Below are 22,124 nucleotides of genomic sequence, written 5' to 3'. Positions count from 1 at the left end.
TTGGTGTGTTTTTACCCAGGGAAAAAGACAGAGTGTGCTCCGAGATGCATTCGTTTCAGGATATTTTACTGTTTTCCCACTCTCCAGAGTCAGAAACAAAAAGAACAGTCCAGTTTCTTTCAGCCAGCGCATGAATAAAAGATGTCTGTAGTCGATACGCAGAGCCTCATTAATGCAGTGTTAGAGGGTTTACACCAACAGAATAACTGAATCACTTGTTTTTATCTTGCAAAGACCGCAGCTCAGATATAGCTCAGATATAGTTTGAAATGAAGAGAGACCTTATCACCTTTATTTCAGCAACAGCACTGATCTACAGTCAGTTTTAAAAGTAGATTCAAAGCTTTTAAAGGGCAATGACAAGTTTTACACTTGATGTTCAGTTTACTCATCTGTGAAAACATTTGTATGTTGTCTAAAGGAGTTTTCTAAACCTTGAACAAAGTTTTGGAAAGTGAGATAACCCTGAAGACTTTTTCCACTAACTGCCACAGCAGCAAAGTTCCTGTTTTCCTTCTCTCTTATTTCTGCTTGCAATGCCCCCAATATGACTGACAGTGGGCCACTAGGGAGCTGGAAACTTAATCATTTGAATATTCGACTCCAAAATGTACTTAGGACAAGACGTGTCTCAAATGCATGAGTACGGTTTGCTTTAAACTGTCCATAAAGGTCTTATTTTTAATTTATTTATGAAAGGTCTGGACGTTTGAGAGGATGTGTAGAAATCGCACTGACCAACAGGACTTAACGTTATGCATTTATATACATACATAATAAATACACACACACAATTATAGTGACCAAAATGAATCGGTGTCATCATGGTTTTGTTAGAATGCACTAAAAATGTCCACAAAGTACTATTTTACTTTTTTACTTCAGACTGAAAAACTGGAATGGGATCATGTCCTTTGTGACGTCAGTTAGAGCTGCAACGTTTGATCATCAGCTATTTTGATAAGTGATTAATCATGCTGAGTCATTTTTTAAGTAAAAAAAGTCCAGATTGTCAGAATTCAGGTTGTGAAATGTGAAAATTTTTCTGGCTGCTTTGCTCCTTTCTCACAGTAAATATCTCTGGACTTTGGACAAAACAAGACATTTGAGGACGTCCTTTTTTTTTTCTTTTTTTTTTTTTTTTACCATTTTCTGTATCAAACAGCTCTAATGTCAGTGTTTTCACTGACTCGAAACAAACCTTGGTTGTTGCTCAAAAGTTTTTACTTACTTCCTCATACATGATGTGATGAGTGTCAGCAGAAAACTGGCAGGAACATTAAAAAAAAAAAAAAACAGACAAACACTCCAAACATTACAGAGTTTTTATTATTGAGGAGACAGCTCATTTAATAAAGCACTGATCCATTCATTATATCTTTTAAATATCCATTTTAATGAGGGAAACACATGAGAGATGGTGATCAACACTGACTTAAATAATGAGCACTCGGACTCAATTTCCCTTTAATGTTTCACTGTTTTCATGCCCAAATTCGTCCGGATCCCTTTAAATTATGAGACTCTCTTGCGATAAATATCATTATTTTGTCTGAATATGTAAAACAGGGGCAGCTGCATTGACAACGCGCTCATTACCGTCCTCATTATAGCGTCCTCATCCGTTTTACATTCATTTATTTCACCTCGCTGGGTGAGTATAAATGAAGATAAAGTGCCTCTACTATTAAAACACACCACAGCTACTCTCTGCCTGTCAGAGGGGTGAAGACGTCAGTCAGTGTTAAGCAGGAAAAGCAGAAGCTGCAACCACCAATTAGCTTTTCTGTTGTTTTTTTTTGTAAATGTAAACCACACTTGGCACTTCAGCTTCAACTTTTGAAAACCACAATCTGATTCTGTCATTTCTAACTTCTCAACAGTCTCCAACCTCATGATTTTACAGTGTATTCAGATAATACTGTTTTTCTTCTGCTGTGCAATTTAATGTTTTGATTTTGAGGGCTTGTATAAATGATGCATATAAGCACAAGTCAACCAGTGCACACTTCTCTCGTAGGTATTTAACACACCAACATTTAAAAATGCATATTATTGCTGTTTCTTTTCTACTTGATATTTGCCCATTTACATGATGCAGAAAAAAGTTAAATGTTGCCAAACTTGCAGAACTCTACTATGAACATTTTTCAAAATGTTCTTCAGTTTTCCTGTTACCTATTAGTACAAGAAGCGCTTTAAAAAAGTCTCCCTTTTATTAAAAAAGTCATCTTTTTTTATCAAAAGATGCGGCTCAGCGTTTCCTACACAAACCAAGATTACAGGAAGACGCTCTTTATGCAGGAGAAAGCTGGTGTTATTCTACATTCTGCTTATTGCCACTAGGGCTGTCATATTATCAGACTTCACTGCATGATTACTGAGGCCAAAAGAATTCACGATATAATCACAATATCTGTAGAAAATTTTTGGGAAAAAATGTTACCAGTTAAATTGATCTTTAACTTCGTTTATTGTGTGCTTTGTTTCTTCTTTTGCAAATGAATTACACTCAAAATATGAGTGTAAGGATGCACAGAGAGGGTCTGTCATCAGCGTACAGAAAGTTACACTTAATGGAGAGTTAAAAGGTGTGTGAGCGAGTGGTGTTTGGGGGGGGGGGGGTAAGAATGGAATGAAACGGAAAGGATTCAAGAGCATACAGGTGCTGGATTATTTACACAATAACATAATATTGTCTTATTAACATGATATTTCAGTTTTTAAATATCAAGCTTATCATTAATACTGGTACATCGCACCAGCTCTTATTGTAGGAATGAGCATTTAAAGCATTTTTTTGGTAAACTTTGCCAAATTGTTGGTGTCATACATGCAGAAACGTGGGGAGAAAGTAAATGTTTGTGCCTCCATACTTGGCGTATATTGCATGATGTATATTAAAAATAAAAGCATTTGTTAGTGCTGTAATCTTTTTCTGTGCACAGCTTTTAAATTGTGATTCTAAGCATCATTTTATACACGAAGCCCCGCACTCTTTATATTTGTAGAGCTGCATAGTTTTGCAAAATGCTGGTGATGGACCTACTAGCTGCCCACGAGAACAAGGACAGAAAATTTAAATAAATTAAAGGGACACAAAAGTGTTGCTTTAACTTGCAAGAATAAGGGTGCTTTCACGCCTAAACATTTGAACCAAGAGTCATGTTTTTGTGACACTGCACACATTTTATCTGGTTAATTTTGGTTCCACTTTGTAATTATGTGAACAGATTAAAGAATCATCATGTGTGTTATCAGCTCAATTTTATGTCCCCGTCTTTAATCATCTTGGGAAATAAATGAAAAGTGTCAGAATACTGTGTGAAAAAATAAACCGATCCATGGTTCAATTCGATCCGGACTGAGACCACCTCTTTCGGTTCGGTTGTTTGGCCCTGAACCCTGGTCCAGGAGAGGATTCACACTTGTAAATTTGGTTTGGATCAAACTGAAAAGTTTGACCCAAACGAGGTAGGTGTGACAGCATCCTTAATCTAAAGCTCATAAAGTGAAAACCTGCAGCATTTGTATGTTTTTCTTTAATTTCTTACGATAAAACCCTCATCTTTCAGCAAATCATGAACCCTTTCAAACTAAAAAGTGGAAATTTTTAGATGGATAATCTTCAGCACACTTTTGTGTCCCAAACCTTCATCTGTGTCGCATTTTTCACCCACTTGCGTTGACTCTCATGTCATTATCCACTCGGTTTGCAACAACTTTCCACTTTCCATCCTTCAACTTGAGTTTTTCCTTCTCCTCCTGTTTACATAAATCATGTCTGATTCTGTAAAACCCTTCAAACACTTTATATTTTTAGAGTTCAGTCTGTATGTGCCATCACTCACTGAGATAAACAGTATGCTTCTCAGGTGTTTAAATAAACTTTTTTTTTTTTTTAAGAGGATTTCATGAATTTCTTTATCTAAAGCAGGAGCCTCCTTCCAGCTGATCCGTTCACTCTTCTGTCAGTCGGCCTTCTCACCTGAAGCGCGTGATATTTCATTTGCGGTGTGAGTCACTAGCGGTGGTTTGGAGTGCGGTCGGCGCTTCACAGGCCGGCCTCGAGTGATGGACATGGAGTGTTAAAGAGTCCCGGGAGTTTGGGAGTCCTCTGACCGCTGACTACATGTGCTGCAACGCCTCCTGGGCCTGTTCTGTGTACACGTCGTCCTTCCCCGCCCACGGGCCGATGCCGACGTCAAACTGTGCGCTGCGCTGCAAGCTCCGCTGCTTGTCACGTGAGAAGAAACTAAACCTGAGGAGACCAGAGGAGACAGAGGAGACAGAGGACATGTCTTTAATGAATGAGTCAGTGAAGAGTCAGATGACAGTAGCGTGTGTGTGTGTCTGTGTGTGTGTAATGTGCGCAGTGAATATCAGTCATTGTAAAGCGGTGTTAGTGTTACATTATACAGCAGTGTGGCATTTAAAAACATCAATACATTAAAATCATTGATACCTTAGTATAAATTCTGTAAAACTAAAATCTAATTTCCTATAAATTCCAATGCTTCCTGCAGCAGTGAGGTTGTTTTCTTTATTTTGTTCACTTGTTGGCCGCACTGATGAGAATTAAAAATGCTGAAAGTAATTTTTCCACCACTGAGTGAAAGGCTAAACTGATTAAAAGGTGTTCTTGATGGTATCTTATCATAATGTGGGCGTCTGCAACCTGCAGCTCTTTAGCTGCTCTCCAGTGGCTTTCTGTGACTTTGGCAGAAGTTATATGGAAATAAATATATTTTAAAAGTATTTTAATTTGAATTTTTCATTGTTATTAGCTTGTGAAAAAGTTGAGACTCAAGGCAACGGACTGCAAAAGGTTTCTGAGTTTTGATCCCAAGTTTTGAAAAAGTTTCACCAACTGCTAATCTTTTGTCAAGATACTTTTCTTCTTTAGATAAACTTCAATCTTTTTTTTTGTCTTAGAAATCCCCCAAAACTCTTGTTAAAAATTATAGAGTAAATTCATTCAAGGGAAAATTGATTTATTGTTAAAACTGTAATATTTTCAATTAAAACCATGTAATTTTCAGGCACCAAAATAATGACAAATCAGGTTCACAGCTCATTGTGACCAAAAATTTAAGTTTATCTAAAGAAGAAAAGTTAAAATCGCCTGCAGCAGCTTTAAACAACGTGTCCGATATAAACTTAAAATAAAAAAGGATTGTTTCTGTCAGTTATGATGAATAATCTTTCAAAAGAAGACAAACTTAAACAGCTGACTGTTCTACTTCATTTAATAAAATCCTGGCAGCTTGATTACCATGAGAGTATTGATCAGCCTCAAAGCTCATCAGACTGTTTATTGATTCACTGATAGCAGCAACAGAATCAATAAAGTATCTGCTGTGTTCTACTGAACATTAAAGCCCGTTTCTTCAGATCGTCTTTCAGTCCCTCGGTGGACGAGAGCAGAGGTCTGATCACGTTATCCTGTTTAAGCCGGTGGAGGTAGCTGTGCGGCTAATTGCAGACACTCAGCACAGCTTTGCACAAAATTTGACCATCAATGCAAGATATAGTCTTGTGCAGTTGTTCCTAAACACTGGGTTGTGACCCACAGGTGGGTCACAGGTGATTTTATTTGGGTCCCCGAATAAATAAGACTGTTTAAGAAATTCTGCATATTTAAGATTTAAGACACTTTTACATTAGAATAAGTCAAGTTACGTTTTAATACTTTTTGCATTGACACAAAAATTAAAATGATTATAACTGGAATTAACTCGTCCTACGTGAACTGATCAGTGCTTTACTGCAGAATAAACTATGATGAGTTTCTGTCTAATACAAGTGTTTTAATCACTGATGCAAAAGAGCTGAAAGCGCTTTAGTTTGTAAATTATTCTGATGAGTTTAGAGCAGAGACGTGAGCGAGTTGTTACTGTGGTCAGTGAGACGAGAGACGAGACAAGACGACAAACAGAGACGACACGTTCATGTTCTGACTGGCTGATTTTTTTTTTTTTATGACCCACAATCATCCCACTGGACAATGTTACTAAGACAAAGACAGCCCCACAATCAGCCAATCAGAACACTACAAAGGTGGTGAAAAAGGCACAGAAAGCAGCGCCGGCACATGCAGGGGTAACGAAGCCCATTTCAGCCACTGTGACGAAAAAAAAAAGATCTTTTCAGTCATTATAATGAGAAACTTTATTAAAATAATGATTTAGTGTGTCTAAATAATTTCTAATCTTAGTCACTTTAAGATACCAAGTCAGTTTGAGAAAGTTGTGCATTATTTTGACATTATTTTGAGAAAGTTTATCATTATTGTCAGAAGGTTTCTGATGTACTAATTCATTATTTTGATGAGGTTTCTCATTGTTTAGAGATGCTAACTAAATATTCTGAGTTAGAGATGCAATGATTCATCTATTAATTGTCAACTATTAAATTCATCACCAACTATTTTGCCAATCAAACTGTTACAACAAAAAAAAGTCCAAATTCATTGATTTAATTTTCTCAAATGTGAATATTTTCTTTGAGTTGTGGACAAAGCAAGACATTTGTGGACGTCACCTTGGGCTCAGGGAAGCGCTGAACATTTGTCACCATTTTCAGACACTTTATAGACCAAAAAACTAATTGATTAATTGAGAAATGATCGATGGATTAAACAACAACGATTATAGTCGCCCAAATGTTAAAATACTGAGTCATCATTTCGAGTTTCTCATTAAAATGGCTTTCAGGATATTTTTTTTCATCACACTGGCAGAAATGGACTTCCGTACAAGGGGGATGGAGGCTGTTAGCTGAGAACGTGAAGCCAACCAAATATAGAGTCATACAAGCGATACGAGACGTCTGATTGGCTGTAAAGTGGGGTCATCTGGGATCAAACCAGCCGCCACCATCGGCATAATGGCTGTGAAGATCCTGTTACACAGAGGTAAAGACACACAGGCACAAACAGGAAGAGATATACAGAGAGGAGGGGGGAGGGAAGGGGGGAGACGAACAGAGGGGGGAGGAGGGGAGACAGGGACCACATCAACCTTTGACCTCTGTTTGACCCAAACCTGACGTAAAGTTTTCACTAAAACTCAAACCAAAACAAGTCATGTATTAATTTTAGTGTAGGTAGAAAACTGAAAAGGTGCAGGAACATGAAAACACTCTCCTTCTCTGGCTACATGGTGATGATGATGTGTGTGTGTCATGTGATATACCTGCCTCATGACATAAACATGCTGATTATTAACCGTGCACACAGACTGTGAGTGTGTCTGAAAGAAAACGCCAAGCAACGTGACTTCAAATCTCAAAAAGTGAAATGATCTGAGGCGGAGAAAAGGCTCAGTGCAAAGACACGGTTTGTTAAATCTTAAAGTTCTGTCTGGACAGGAGCTGCGTCCAAAAACAACACTCCTCCTCCTCCTCCTCCTCCTCCTCCTCCTCCTCCGGTATCATGTGATGATTATTTTGTCACACATACTGATCCCAAGCTCAGCGATGAACCTCCACGCCAATATAAAGCAACATAATACTGTACTGTATTTACATGGGCGAGAAAAGAGTGGAAACTTCTGCAGCATCTAAAGTGTCATAAAAAAAACTGTAGTGTCAATGAAACACTCCACAATATAATGCTTCACCTTTGAAACTATTAGTCGATTAATAAATGAGCCAACTGACAGAAAAATAACCATCAACAACTGTAATAACTGATTCATCATTTTAGTAATTTTTCAAATTATAAATGCCAAACATCGGCTGTTTCTAAGTGAAGATTTAGAATTTTCTCTATTGTAAATTGATTATCTTTGGGTTTAGGATTAATGGGAAGTTGTTTCCACTAAATAAATGATTGATTAATTGTAAAAAATTTGACAGATTGAAGGTTCAGAAAGACAGTTGATTCTCAGGTCGTCACATAACGACTTTTCAAGAAAGAAAGTCAACAATCTTATTATCTTACCGACCTGTGACTGGACAAAGTCTGAAAACAGAGCGAAGAAGAGGAGCAGAATTTTTCTCTCAGACAACTTCACAATATTCTGAAAGGTTATTAATGAACTTTTGCTGTAAAATGAATATCATTTGGTTTTGAACTGATTATCAAACAAATCTAAAGTCGTGAACTTAAACTCTGGGAACACAGGAAGGATATTTTTCACTATTTGACACTAGTGACATTGAATGAGCCCATTGAGCAGCAACTTAAGATGCAAGAAAGGAGCTGAAGGATAGAAATGGAAATAAAACTTATAAAAAAGCTTTTGATGTCAAAATCTTGCCCCTTGCCTGCAGACTCTTAATTCATATGCAGATATCTGTTCATAGAGATAACGGTGGGACGACGACGGACAAAGGAAACAAACTTGATGTTGGATTTTACATGTAAATCTCAACCGCTAAATATAAAACAGATTTTCCCACAATGAAGATGCCTCACATCATCTGATGATGTCAGAGGAAATTAGTCTGTTTTTTTTTTTAATATATAATTAGGCTTATTAAACTTCAGAGGAAACGAGCGGAGACAAAACATCACAGAGCAAAGGCGTCATATTTAATAGGTGAGATGAGATCTGATTCAGCTCAGCAGGAGACTGACTGATTAAATCTTGTATCCGCTTTGCAGCAATTAATCAGAGCAGATCGTCACAATGTCAGCTGACGAATTAAGTTTCTCATCAGAGCTTAGGCCCTTCACTAACCCTCCTACGATGGTAAAACAATGTTGTTTTAGTGGGTTTGACATGTTAGGTTCAGGTGTTGTTGTATAGTCTGATCTTTACACGGACACCTTGGAACTATGGCATGAACTGGAGCTGCATGCCGTCCAGATTTTGACATATTTCAGTCAGCTGCTGTGTTATCTCTGCTCTGTTTTTACAGGCCAAACAAACACAGGAAGCGGGCGTTTACTTGAGCTGTTTCCAGTTATAATCACTGAATTTTTGAGTGGATGCAGCTGAAACAACTGTTCTTGTGGTTACATTTTCAGTCTGGTGCCAATGTGTTTCTTTTGTGGTTGGTGACATTTTGTTTTCGACTAATTAATCGACTCCCTGTGTACATCGAGGGTTACAACAAAAACAAAGCTAATGTTACCAGCCTGAAACAGTCCCAAATGTCTGGTACAACTGATGAGGAGGCATTACTTCTCTTAAAAACAACAAGCTCAAGCCAAGATTTCATTTGCATATTTCTTGAAGAGCAATATGTAAATGTTTGAGCGTGCAGGGACCTTTTTAATTAGCCTTTACTCAGCGCATGCAAAGCAATCTGTTTTGATTTTAATCTCCAAGTGAAGGAAGGTGCAGACGAGTGTTTTCATGAGCAGGTGAGTGTATTTGCAGGGATGTGAGCTCAACATACAGGCGTTTGATTCCTGACTCTGGCTGGGCTGAAGAACGGGAGCGAGTCCTCAGTTCAGGCGACGGAGACGGACTGGGAGTGACAATCTCGTCTTCTGCCTCATCACTGCAAAGACAGACCACAGTGACTACCAAAAAATATCAGAATTTATCTCCTCGTGTTGAAGTTTATGTGACTGTGAGGACCTTTTGTAGTAGGCCAGCTCCTCCTGCAGCAGGAACACTTTGGCCTTGAGCTCGTTCCTCTCGTGGAGGACGTCCCTCAGCTCCTGCAGGGTGAACCGGGGCCGGTTGGGGTCCTTTGGGTCCAGGCCTCCCGCCTCCTCCTCGCACAACGCCTCCTGCCGAGAGACAAACACGTCACGCAGAGGAAACAGAACCAGAGAAAAAAGAAAGGAGGAAGGAAGGAAGGAAGGAAGGAAGGCAGATGGGAAGGAAGGAGTGAGGATACCTTGGTAAAATATTGGAACACAGCAGGCATGTCCTCATCGCACATCGCCTCCTGGTGGCAAACGTTGGACTCTAAGTCAGACATCCTTGTTCCAATACATTTGTTCGCCCTTCCCTCCTCCCTCTAGGCTAAAACTTTTGTTTTTTTTAACTCAGCACACTCGAGACATTCACTGTCTGTTAAAAACTTCAACAACACATGCAGCTGAGTCACTCATGCACTGAGCAAAAAAACAAACCATCATTCTTATTAATATTTATTCTATAAACAATGTTTAAGTCCAACTGAAAAATAATGTCATTTCTTATGAATTTATCATCAACTGCTTTTTTAAAGGAAAAAACCCTTTGTTTATTTTATATCCTTGTACACTGAATATGTTTGGCTTTTGTACTTATTGTCACGATCACATACATGGGGCAAAGACGAAGCTTGACACATCTTCCGCAGCATGCCTACAGCAGAGCATCTTCTATGTAAAATTTCCTTTTTTAAGCAAAAAGAAATACTAAGTTTGGTCTCAGCTGTCTGGAGAGGCCTGTGTTTGTTGATTGACTTGCAGGCTATCCTGGACAGACAGCATGTTGCTAGAGGTTTTGAAGAATAAGGAGCACACCAGAGTCTAACTGGGCTCTTGCGACATTTGCAGGACTGTTTACTGTTTACTGCAGTTTAATGTGTTGCAGCTAAGCAGCTAATTAGCTATACGTCCTGCAATCTGACTTAAGTAGCATATAACAAGCTAAGATTCAGGACATGTGTTCAGAGAAGAAGGAGACTTTCATGCTGCACTCACATGGATTCACACAGACAACAGACAGCAAATCAGATATCATTTTGGTGGAAGAGTTCAGGACAGTAAAATCTGGTGAGGCCAGCAGAGAATACCGCTAATGGTAACAGTATGGCATCGCCAGCAAGAGTTAAATATCTTAATTTTACAACCAGCTGTTTCATAGCTCCCCCACACGAGCAAAAAAGGAGGAATGCATCCATGTATGTTTTTGTGTTTTTCTTGCTGTCATCTCTTTCACAATCCATGTGTGAAATTAATGCATAACCTTGTTTGTGTTTTGGAGGGAATTTAACATATCTTAAAAGAAAACTGCATTTTTTAGCTTCATGCATTACTAGAATAAATACATGAAATATTAATAGACGATAATTTTTGTTGCTTTGAGCTTTTTTTGCTCAAAGTCTGTGGCTCTAGTGATGTGCATTAGGCTGCTGTCTGGATCTTAGTCAGTAAATGTTTCCATCACCCATTTTTATGCAAATGTTTAATTTGCACGATAAAAACGCCTGTGTGTAAACACTCAAGATACTAAAAAAAAAGTATCACAAAACAGTTTTTACTCTTAGCTGAGGTGGAAATACTGGTGTATCAATAAAAACAAAATGCTTATCTGTCACTCACGAAAATTGCGAGGAAGAAAATATCAGATCTGCGTGGGGTGATGAGGAGACTGTAGCCTTCTTTAAACTAATACATGAAAGAAATTTTCCTGATGTTTTCCACATGGTTTATCACTTTGAGGTCTGTCTGATGCTTTTTTGAGGACATCAACTCATTGAGACTTCTTCTTCTGCAAAGGCACCAAACAGGAGAATCAGCCCCACCAGCTGTTTATCCCAGAGAACCAACTCCTAATATTCTTAGTGCACCTTCATTTGCATTTTCTTTCACAGACTTTCTGGAAATTTGTTTGGAAACTCGATTATTGTGACTGTCTGCCGATGACACTGCATCTATCTATCTCAAAAGTGAACACAGGACATGTGGTTTAAAGAGCAGATATGTGTATTTTGTAGCGGAAAATGAACGTGCAGTTAAATTTCAGTTGGACTTTAAACAACCATTTCTATTGTCAGTGTCTCACGGTGCATTAAAGGACAACTTCAAGTGCTGTTAGAGGCTGAGCTGTTGAGGAGGTCTATATTTAGAAAGGTCACCAGTGCAGTCGTCCAGAAAGTCTCACCCAGTTGGCTGCAGAGCGACACTCTCTGTTAGTTCTTGATCACCCATGCCAAGCCATTTCAGCACGTCTCATGGGTCACACAAATGTTAGTCCACTAGCTTTTTCTCTTGTTTCTACTGATACGGTTGTTTCTTCTGGGAGGGGAGTGCAGGTTTTTGAGTTAAGAGTTGGGACAATCACACCACTCTGGTTCACTAACTAGCGCTTCTGTTATTACCCAGAGCAACACTGCCTCGTCCTCAGCGTCCTCGTCCCCGTCCTCGTGTCCCTCTGGGCTGAGGGAACCAGGCAGGGGTCTCGGGGACGGGTGAAACCCACCCACCATCAGCTCAGAGGGGTCAGGTCTGTCTGACCAGCCCTCAGCACCCACCACCACTGTAGCAGCTTTACCACGCTGGTGGAGCAAAACACACTTTATTATCTGTTTACAAAGCAATCCTAGTTAGTTTCTCTTTTTGTCACATGTTGTGGCTTCAGTGGGAAATTATTAGTTATAATATTGGTTTGAAAAGTTGCACATAAAATAATTCTCTCTCTTTCAAAACCAGAACTTACAGCAAGATCCAACAATTTTGGAAATACGCTCATTTGCTTTCTTACAGAGAGTTAGACGACAAGATGCATTCAAGACGATTAGCTTAGCTTAGCATTAAGACTGAAGACAGGGCGAAACAGCTAGACTGGCTCTGTCCAAAGTTACAAGTGAGTCTGTAACTAACAATCATTTTCATTATCCTTAATCTGCTGGTTATTTTCTAGATTAAATGATTGATTGTTTGGTCTGTAGGAGGTCAGATATGTGTGTCCCAGCTTCTCAAAGTCTGAGGTGAGGTCTTAAATGTCTTGTTTTGTCCGTTCACAAAAAAAAAGATATTCAACTTAAAATTACACAAAACAGAAAAGCAGGAAATCTTCATATAAGAGAGGCTGAAAACAGCATTTACTGCCATTTTTGCATGAAAAATTATGTTAATGATTAGTTGATTATCAAAAGATTAGTAGATTATTTTTCCTACGATCAACTAATCCATTAGCCAACTGATCGAAACAAGTTATATCTATATATTCTTGATGTTGTGGTTCTTGTGTTGAGGGTTTCTGTGCTGCAATTAGGCTTTTTATGTTTGGACAGAGCCAGCCTGGCTATTTCCCTGTTTCCAGCATTTATGCTAAGCTAAGCTAACTGTCACCTGGCTGTAGCCTCATACTAAATAGACAGACAAGAGAGTGGCATCAGATTAATCTAATCTCAATCAGCAAGGAAGCAAATAAGCACATTTCCCAAACAGTATATTGAACTCGTCTTTTCTTCTGAAGTTTTTTTTTAAAGATGTATTTGACAGATTAACCTTTTTAGATAAGAAACAACAGAGAAAGGTTTAGAGAGAAAGAGGATGACAGTCAGTCAGACTTTAACCCAGAATGTACTGTAGACAGGAAGCCATTAAAGTTAAACTAACTGATTTTAACACTGAAGTGGCGATCTTGATGATTTCAGTCCTGGTCGATGTGGCGACACCTGTGTTTGTGGTGGTAACAGCAAATGCAGTTTAGCACTAAAGGTCACAAACTAATGTCATTTTAATAACGAAGTCAGGCAGTAATTGGCCCTTTTCAATCATTCTCTGAGCAGCCGTGATCTGATATTATGCTGCACACGGCATGAGTCTGTGATCAGCAGGGGACAGTGACAGGAGTTGATTATCTGGCTGAAGTATGCAGCCTGTCGCCTGCAGCTCTTTATCTATCAGCTCACTGTGGCGGCTCCTTCTTGTTTCATTACTCCTGCACAATTCAGACTGATATGTTGTCAAAAAAAATGCCCAAAATGACCATAGTCTTGTTTTGTAGATGCATTATTGATGAATGATAGCGGTCAATGCGAAGCTGACTGACAAACTGCTACTTCAGAATAAAAGTTAAGTCGTGTTTGGTCAGTTAAATGCGTTTAATGTGAAGCTTACATTAAAAGTAAGTTAATACAGCATTTTTTCCAGGAATGCTGCCAGAGTTGGCACCCAATTCATGATACTGCATATATAATATTTATTTAAATTAAACTCTTCAAGATTGCCACTTTAAATTGTAACTGCGCCCTCAAATGTAGCTCTGTTAATTGTTCTGTGTTACCTCTGCAGGTGAGGGGGGCTGAGGTGGGGGTTCTTCAGGGTTCTGGGCAGGCAGGTCTCCCTGAAGTCGTTCCCTCAAGCGCGTCACTTCCTGCCGGAGGGCAGTGACTTCCTGCCCCCGCGCCTGAGCGCTGGCCTCCAGTTCCACCTTCTGTTCAATCAGTGCTTTCCCCTGCGCCTCCACCACAGAGATTTTATGTCGCAGGTCGTGGTTGATTTTCATGAGGCGAGACTGCTGCTGCTGGAGCTGCACACACACACACACACACACACACACACACACACAGGAACAGGAAGAGCATACAGGTAAATAAGACAAATACACCCAGAGTATGACAGAATGGGAGTGAGTGGAAACACCTTAAAAACCCTGTTATGTAGATTTATTTAATGAATCATAATAAAGCTGCATTTTGTCTAAAAATATGTGAAATGATGATACAGTTTACTAGAGACATTTTTTTCAGATATTGCTGGTTTTGCCTCAACAAATGATGTGTTTTCCTGATATCTACTGTAGATTACAAATAGCATGATGAGGCTCATTATTATGCTTTTGTATTTCTCTGTAATGTAGCGTAGCATAAACAATGTTACATACAACATTTTTGTCTTGTGCCTCTACAAATATTTATTGAAATAATTGAATTAATATCATAAACGTGCAGTCGAGTAGTAAAATCTTTGCCCTAGATATCTCTGAGTGTTGAACATATCAAGATGAAAATGCAGTTTCCTCATGCAGCTTTAAGCAGAAAACATCACAGCCCAGTTCCTGTTGAGTTTGTGGCCTTACTGCTTCTATGTCCTCGTTCTTCAGTGTGAGCTCTCTGTCCTTGGCTCGGATCTCGTCCCTCTGCTTGTCCACCACTTCTTTAAGCTTCTTCATCACCTGCCTCTCCCTCTCTGTCATACCTGGAGACCGCAGAGAGGAGACGAGGGAGGGGATGAGACGCACCAACAACAACAAATCGATCAGAAACAGTTTGCATTCTTCATAATCCGTTTTTACCGGACTGAAGGATGCCTGATTTGTGTGCAAGCGTGCGTGCGTCCATGTGTGTGTCCCTGTGTGTGTGTGTGTGTGTGTGTGTGTGTGTGTGTAGCAGGTGTGCTTGTACACTGAGGCTGGTCTGTCCACAGTGTGTCGGGGTGACTGTGGCCTCTGTGTGAACGCAGAGACAAGACTGGCTCGCCGTCAGACACAGAGAAGGCTTCCTTTGTGTGTGTGTGTGTGTGGTGTGTGTGTATTTGTGTGTTTATTTGTGTGTGCGTGACTGTGATCATAACTGAGAGAGTGACACACATCGAGCGTCTGTAAAAAATTTTCTGCAACAGCAAAACACAAACAACAGGTAGCAAATAATTCAAAATTTTCTAACATTTATTACTCAGTACCTTGGTAATGTCTGCACAGTAAATATGAAGCTATAGCCAGGAGACAGTTAGCTTAGCTTAGCATTGAGACTGAAAACCAGTCAAGGAATACTCCAACATATTACACAGATATGACATGTTAATTACTGAGCTTTACAGCTGCTAGTAGGTGGATTTCTGATGGTGATTATCTGCATCTAGAGTTAATGAACCCTGCGGTCTGTGTGTGTGTGTGTGTGTGTGTGTGTGTGTGTATGTGTGTGTTTGAAGCATGCGTCTTCCTCACCCTCATGCCTCTGCAGGTCTTCCTCACTGATGGGGTCTTTGATGGACAGGTTGGTGAGGAGACTCTTGTTCTCCTCCTGCAGCTGAGCGATCTGTGTGAGGAGGTCCTGAGCTTCTCCTCTCCACACGTCCTCCACCAGCTCCAGCTCCTGGACGCACACAACAAAACACACATGTAGCCATGTATCGAACATTATAACATCTTATCGATCACGTCTATTACGTGTGGCCATATTATTCTTAGCATTTTCCGTGAAATATCGTACGGACATGTTCATGATCCCCAGAGGCTGAAGCCTGTTGTGTGAAGCATCGACATTCATTCTGCTGCTCTTCTGGTTAATTCATGTTTTTCCTTTAATTTGTCTCAGTCTGTATGTAGAAAAAAAAGCTCAATTGTGCTCTGAAATCTGATTTAATGAAGATATTAAATGCTTGCTAACCACATCTGAGGAGCCATGAAGAGCACCGTGCAAAACTCTGATTATACGCCAAGTTTACAATAATGAAAAGAGATTAAGTCAACTTTAATGTTTTAGTCTAAAACACTGCAGAAAACTGCTAAACTTAACAGAGTCATTTACATTAATAATATATTTACAGTCATGTTTATTAATATGCACTGTCCCCGAGAAATAAATAAGTAAATAAATAATAAATATAATAGATACTAGGGTGTTTTTTTCTACCTTTTTTTATTTGACCAACAGTCGATAACCCAAACATATTAAATTTAAAATGATTTAAAACACAGAAAAGCAGCAAATGACCAGATTTGAGAAGTTCAAACTAAAGAAAGATTTTTGCCTGACAAATGAATTAAACAATCAAATATTCAATCATCAACAGACAAACTGGTTCAGCTCTGTATACAGTACCAGTGAAGTACTGGTAAATCCTGTGCATTGCCCTGCAGATTTGTATTTGAGCTTATACAAAAACTTGTTTAGTTTTCAGTACACCTGAGACATATGTACATTTTACATTTTTATATAGTGAAAAAACTGCACAGTCCACCTTCAACCTGAGCCAAGATACACTTGAGCATTTTAATACTCATACTACATATATTTTAGAGCTGCAACAATTTGTAGATTGACAAAAAAATAATCTGCAAGTAGTTTTCTAAGTTTTTGAGAGACCACAATAAAGCCTCCTGTGACCCACCTGTGGTTCCCGACCCAGTCTCTAGGACTGACTGTTTTACAGGACACTGCTGGTGTAGCCAGCCTGCATGCATCCCTCTGAGCATGTGACTGATCAAGCCCTGAATCTCGAATCAATAAGCACACAGGAGAAGGCTTATGGGAAAACAACTGATCCTTTAGTTGACCCTGTCCTGTCCTCTCATCTGTACCTCACTGTTCCCACCACACACGTCTACGCTGTTGAGTTTAGCACCAAGTATTTTCACGGCGACCTTAAATCCCTGTGAAAATCGCATAAACTGACCGAGTCCTCTCAGTCACAGCAGAAACATCCACTTTATCACACTCATGAGACACAGTTAATCAGTGAACCGGTGACTGTGTCCTCCACCGCGCCTCAGTCACCGTCACGAGAAACTCACACATAAACTTTTTTTTATAGCAGCGAGGAGACTGACGCTGAGCTCTGATCCTGATTTAAAACCAACACAACAGCGTCACAATGAACGTAAAGGGATCTCATCAGCGGTGGTGGAGTACATTTACTCGATTACTGTACTTTGATGTACTTAAACTTTACTTGAGCGTTTCCATTTTATGACACTTCTGCTCCACCATATTTATCTGACAGCTGTAGTACTTTTTTTTGGTTTATAAAATAAAACACACTGTCGAAGATTAAACCAGCAGATTCCAAACTTTCACACTTCTGACTCTTGACAAAAATATGTCTAGCTGGAGCCTCTTGTCACATGTCAGATTTCTGTTTATGTGTTGTTTTCAGTTCAATTAAAGGGACATTTCCCCTCAAAACTTCTCACATAATTTCATTTCAACTGAATAAAGAACTAAATTTATTTAATATATGCTAAACACAGCAAATATTAGAGAAAAGTTACAATTAATAAAAATGTCTGTGTCAGAACTTGGATGACAAGATGGATAATATAGTGCCTGGTAACTTTTGTTCTTATACTGTATATTTAATTAATTTGTTATTTCTTAATCAAAAATGATTTAATAAAATATAAGTGTCAAAAAGAATAAATCAAACCAATTAATCAATTATAAAAATAGCTGGTAGTTAATTTAATAATCGATTAATCCTTGCAGCTCCACATCAGTTTATCAACTTTACTACTTCCCTATTCATGTATGAATATAACAGTCTTATAATAGATTATAGGGTTGTTCAGGTGTATCAGGTATCAGGGAGTATGAAAGTCTATGTATATACTTTGACTTTACACTTTTACTTCAGTAGGATGTTGAAGGCAGGTATTATTATATTTGACATGTGGTGTTGGAAGAAGCACTTACAGAAGCTTATCAGAAGTTATGGTAGTTTTATCTCCTACTGGGCTGTATAAAGTCACTACAATAGTTTTATAGCACTCTATCAGTGATATGTAGAAGTGCTGTTAAATCACAGTACCTAATTCAATTCAGTAAACTTTTTAACTGTATTTATTTAGCTACTTTTAAACTGTAATCACATGAATTTACTCTGTGATGTTTTAGTCAACGGTGTGTAGTGACAGGAGTATTTTACTTTACGCTTCCTTTATTTCAGATTGTGTTATGTTTAATCTTTGTCATGACTTGATCACTAAGTGGAAACAATCACACATTTGATAAAAATATAACGGGAGTGTCAAAGGAGAAACATTTTCCTGCTGACTCAGGGACAAATTCATCATCTGTGGCAAAACCAACAGGAACTCTCTGACTGGGTGAGTTAATTCAAGAAATTCAGTACACCGACTGATGTTTACTTGAGTACAAACCTGAGTATTTGTACTTTACTTGAGTATTTCCATTTACTCCAACTCAGCTGCTTTCTGAGGGTAATATTTTACTCACTTTAACTTGTAATTTCTTAACTGACTTGGCAATAAAAGCTTTTGTATGGCTGGTCAATGAACTCTGCATCACTTAGAAATAGTTACCATAGTTACCGTACTTAGAAATAGTGGAATAGAATTATTAAATGATGTTGTGGTATTTTTAAATAAATTTGAGGAAAACCTCTAAGGAATTTCAGTTATTAGAATTATCACATATTTACCATGAAATCTGGGGTAAATTTGCAGCTAATTTCCAAGAAAGTTCAAATATGTTAAATGGTAATTACGACCTACTTGCATGAAAATGACACTTGCAAATTAACATTAAATTCAGAGAAAATTCAAAAATGTTCCTCTGTAACTACATGAAAATGGTACTTGCCAGTTATCACATAACACCATGAAATTTATGGGTAAATTGGAGGTAATTTGTGGTTAATTTCTAAGAAATTAAATTAAATATATTTTGGGATAATTACCACCTATTGGCCATTAAAGTATGGGGCCTGGAAATTGAAGCATTAACTAGTTTAAAAAAACGTAGTTAAGTAAAAAGTAGAATATTTGCCTTCAAAGTGTAATGGAGTAAAAGTATTATGTAGTATAACTGGATATACTTAAGTACAGGCAAGTCAAACCTGCTGATAATTATCAGTGGAGGACTTTTACTTGTGATGGAGTATTTTTACTTTGATATTGATATTTGTACTCGAGTAAAGGATATAATTACTTCGTCCACCTTTGAAGCCCCGTTACTCTTGGTCAGTTTATTTGTTTCCGACCAGAAAACAGAACTTGTAAACCCTTTTAACCTTTAGTAATATACTTAGTTACTTTCTACCGTTGCTCTCAGGGGCCATCTCTCTGCTTGGAGTACATTTACCTCAAGTACATTTTTCTGATAATACTTAAGTAACATTTTCAGGAGAGGACCTTCACTTGTAAATAAAGTATTTTTGCAGTGGTACTGGTACTTTTACTTAAGTAAAGAATCTGAATACTTCCTCCTACACTGAAAATGATTGTAATGTATTTGTTGATTATATTTTGTACCAATAATCTGGACCTAAATTGAGTATTTTTGCAGTGATATTAGTACTTTTACTCCTTCCACCTCTGGTTAAATAACAGTAACTCCCTGTTAATGTAATGTCCCTGTTAAATTAGCTCTTTTCTTAAGAAAAACTGACTTGTGAACGACATCTTTAATCAGTGTGATATTGGTATTTTTACTTGAGTAAATTATTTAATCACAGTAACTTTGTGGCCCAGTTACACTCCGTCTGTTTATTTGTTTTCTAGCAGTAAACAGAACTTGTTGACCTCTTTAATCTTTAATCAGTGTGATATTGATTGATGATGTAGTGATCAGGCCTGCTATACTGCAGTGTTCGGAGACCTTTCTGTGCTTCTTCTCCTTCTCCAGCCGGTCTATCCGCTCCAGCCGCAGCTTGTCCAGCTCCAGCCGCAGCTCCTCGGTCTCCGGGCTGATGCTGCTGCGGCTCACCATCACCTCCAGGATCTCCAACACCCGCACCACTTTCGGCATCAGCCTGGACAGAGCCTCGCAGCCGTACTGGTCGATGATCCGCTCGAACTCCTGGCCCACCACCGCGGCGATGTCGTACACGTCCATCACCGTGAGGTCAGCCACATTCTTCTCCAGGGCCGACCCGGACTCCTCCATGTCGGGATACTTTGGCCCTCCGCGGTTTCCTATTATGTTTCCTCCGCCACAGCAAACTTCCTTCCCCTGGAAGAACAATTCTGCTAAGTTAGCTAAACTCTACCGCTTTACCTTCATAAACTACGAAAAAATACACCGTAAAACAGAATAAAACACAGTAACTATCGTGTATCCATCACTGACGGCTGAGCCCGGGCGTTACTTTGATTTGTTAGAGATAAATATCGGCTGTGGCCCATCGCTGTCCTGCCTGTCCCTTCTCTCAGCTACTGACCACCATTGTCAAGTCCGCCATATTGAAACTGCGAACATCCGGCTGGACGTTTCAAAATAAAACCTTTATGGACGAATGTGTTGCTTCGATTTCTGTATTTTTAAAATTTCAGTATTAAAAATGCAGAGGTTTTATTTGTCACCAGTGGTGGAAAAGAAAAAAGTAAATAATTACATTTGTTCAAGTACAACTTTATACTTAAAAAAATATATAACATTGTACATTTTACTCCACTATATTTATTTGACAATTTTACGTATTAGTTACTTTGCTGATTGTAAATACGAAATATTATCATCTAGAGCTGCTATAATCAATCGCTTAATTGATTATTATATTAACCGCCAACAATTTTAATAATCAATTAATCACTTTGAGAAATTTTTCAAGAAAAAAAAAAAAGTCAAAATTCTTTGATTTCAGCTTCTTAAATGTAAATATGTTTGTTGTATTACTACTCTACCTTAAGTAATATATCTGAATACTTCCTCTACTACTGCTAGTTTGTAAGATTCAGATTGTTAATACAACATATAATAAATTAATGATTTTTTTTGGTATTATTATTATCAAGGATGGTATAAGTATTGAGATCCTTTACTCATTTATTTTACTAATATGAAAATACTCCATTACAGGTTACATTACAAGTACTCATAATGTTGTGTGAAAAACATTTTAATGTTGTTTTCGGTCGAAGTGGAGCTGATTTTAACTATTTTATATAGTATTTGAAATATACAAAACATATGATAAGTTATGAAGTTCATCATATGGAGGCCGGACAGTCTACAGATTAATGTCACTCATGTTTGGTGACATCTGCTCTCTCAATCAACTGCTCAACCGAGCTTTTATTTTGAAGGTGACAATAACAGATTCCGGTGTATTTCTCTCTCGTCTTTTTCCAACTTGACGCGGCTCCACTCCGGTCCCTCCGGGAGTCTACAGTGGCTACTTCCATGGTGGTGAGATTGCAGTTTGTTTTGCGCATGACAGAAATAACAGACAGATGAGGTCGCTGTGAGAATAACTGACAGCATGAACAGACTCAGGACTGACACTTGAACGCAACATTCAACCAAACTCAGAGTTGGAAGAAACATTCAGAATCTTTAAATAAAAATATTTTAGTATTATCAGCATGTATGATTTTTTTTAATGTTACAGTGATCCAAACAATTTGAGCATCACATTAAGTTCTGTTGAATTATTGTTGAAGAGATATTAGCCATAGAGATGCCTGCCTTCTCACTTCCACCTGACAACATCCGAAAACCTCAACAGCGTGGTGTGTCTTTCCAGAAACAGAAGTTGTTGTGAGCAGTTTCATTTAGAAACTGGTTTCTGTCTTTGATGGTAAGAAGACACTTCCTGCACGAAACTGCTCACAAAAGGGTTGTGGATTATCTGACATAAATGGGTCATAATTTCTAGAAAGAGACGTTGCTTTTTAGTTTTTTGGAGCACCACCAGTCATCTAGTACCATTATACTTTAGAGAAGGCAGATATCTCTACAGCTGTTATCTCCAAAACTCTGCAGCTCCCATCAAAACTATCTAGATGGATAAACAGCACCACAGGCCAGAGAAAGAA

General features: G+C 38.5%; 1 protein-coding gene across 6 annotated transcripts; it reads right to left on the bottom strand.

Annotated features, from left to right (window-relative positions):
* Positions 1–1,307: 1,307 nt before the first annotated feature.
* rilpl1 (Rab interacting lysosomal protein-like 1) lies at positions 1,308–20,600 on the bottom strand. Of its 6 annotated transcripts, XM_084745911.1 has the most exons (10): positions 19,966–20,600; positions 15,573–15,720; positions 14,706–14,824; positions 13,911–14,156; positions 11,998–12,174; positions 9,802–9,852; positions 9,537–9,691; positions 9,352–9,456; positions 6,816–6,903; positions 4,120–4,261 (listed from the first exon to the last, which is right to left on the bottom strand). In XM_084745911.1, the coding sequence occupies exons 1-10, from the start codon at positions 20,251–20,253 to the stop codon at positions 4,256–4,258; spliced, it is 1,383 nt and encodes a 460-aa protein (XP_084602037.1). In that variant the 5' UTR covers positions 20,254–20,600; the 3' UTR covers positions 4,120–4,255. The 6 variants fall into 6 exon arrangements, with proteins under 6 accessions (XP_084602036.1, XP_084602039.1, XP_084602040.1 ...); XM_084745910.1 differs by lacking the exon at positions 6,816–6,903 and having other exon boundaries at positions 1,308–4,261; positions 19,966–20,598; XM_084745912.1 differs by lacking the exon at positions 4,120–4,261 and having other exon boundaries at positions 6,810–6,903.
* Positions 20,601–22,124: the final 1,524 nt, after the last annotated feature.

This window comes from Lutjanus erythropterus, chromosome 20 (genome assembly GCF_056507025.1).
Source record: "Lutjanus erythropterus isolate fLutEry1 chromosome 20, fLutEry1.hap2, whole genome shotgun sequence".
Taxonomy (NCBI): Eukaryota; Metazoa; Chordata; class Actinopteri; order Lutjaniformes; family Lutjanidae; genus Lutjanus; species Lutjanus erythropterus.
Note: the sequence above shows the minus strand (reverse complement) of the source record. Positions and strands in the feature narration are given on the sequence as shown.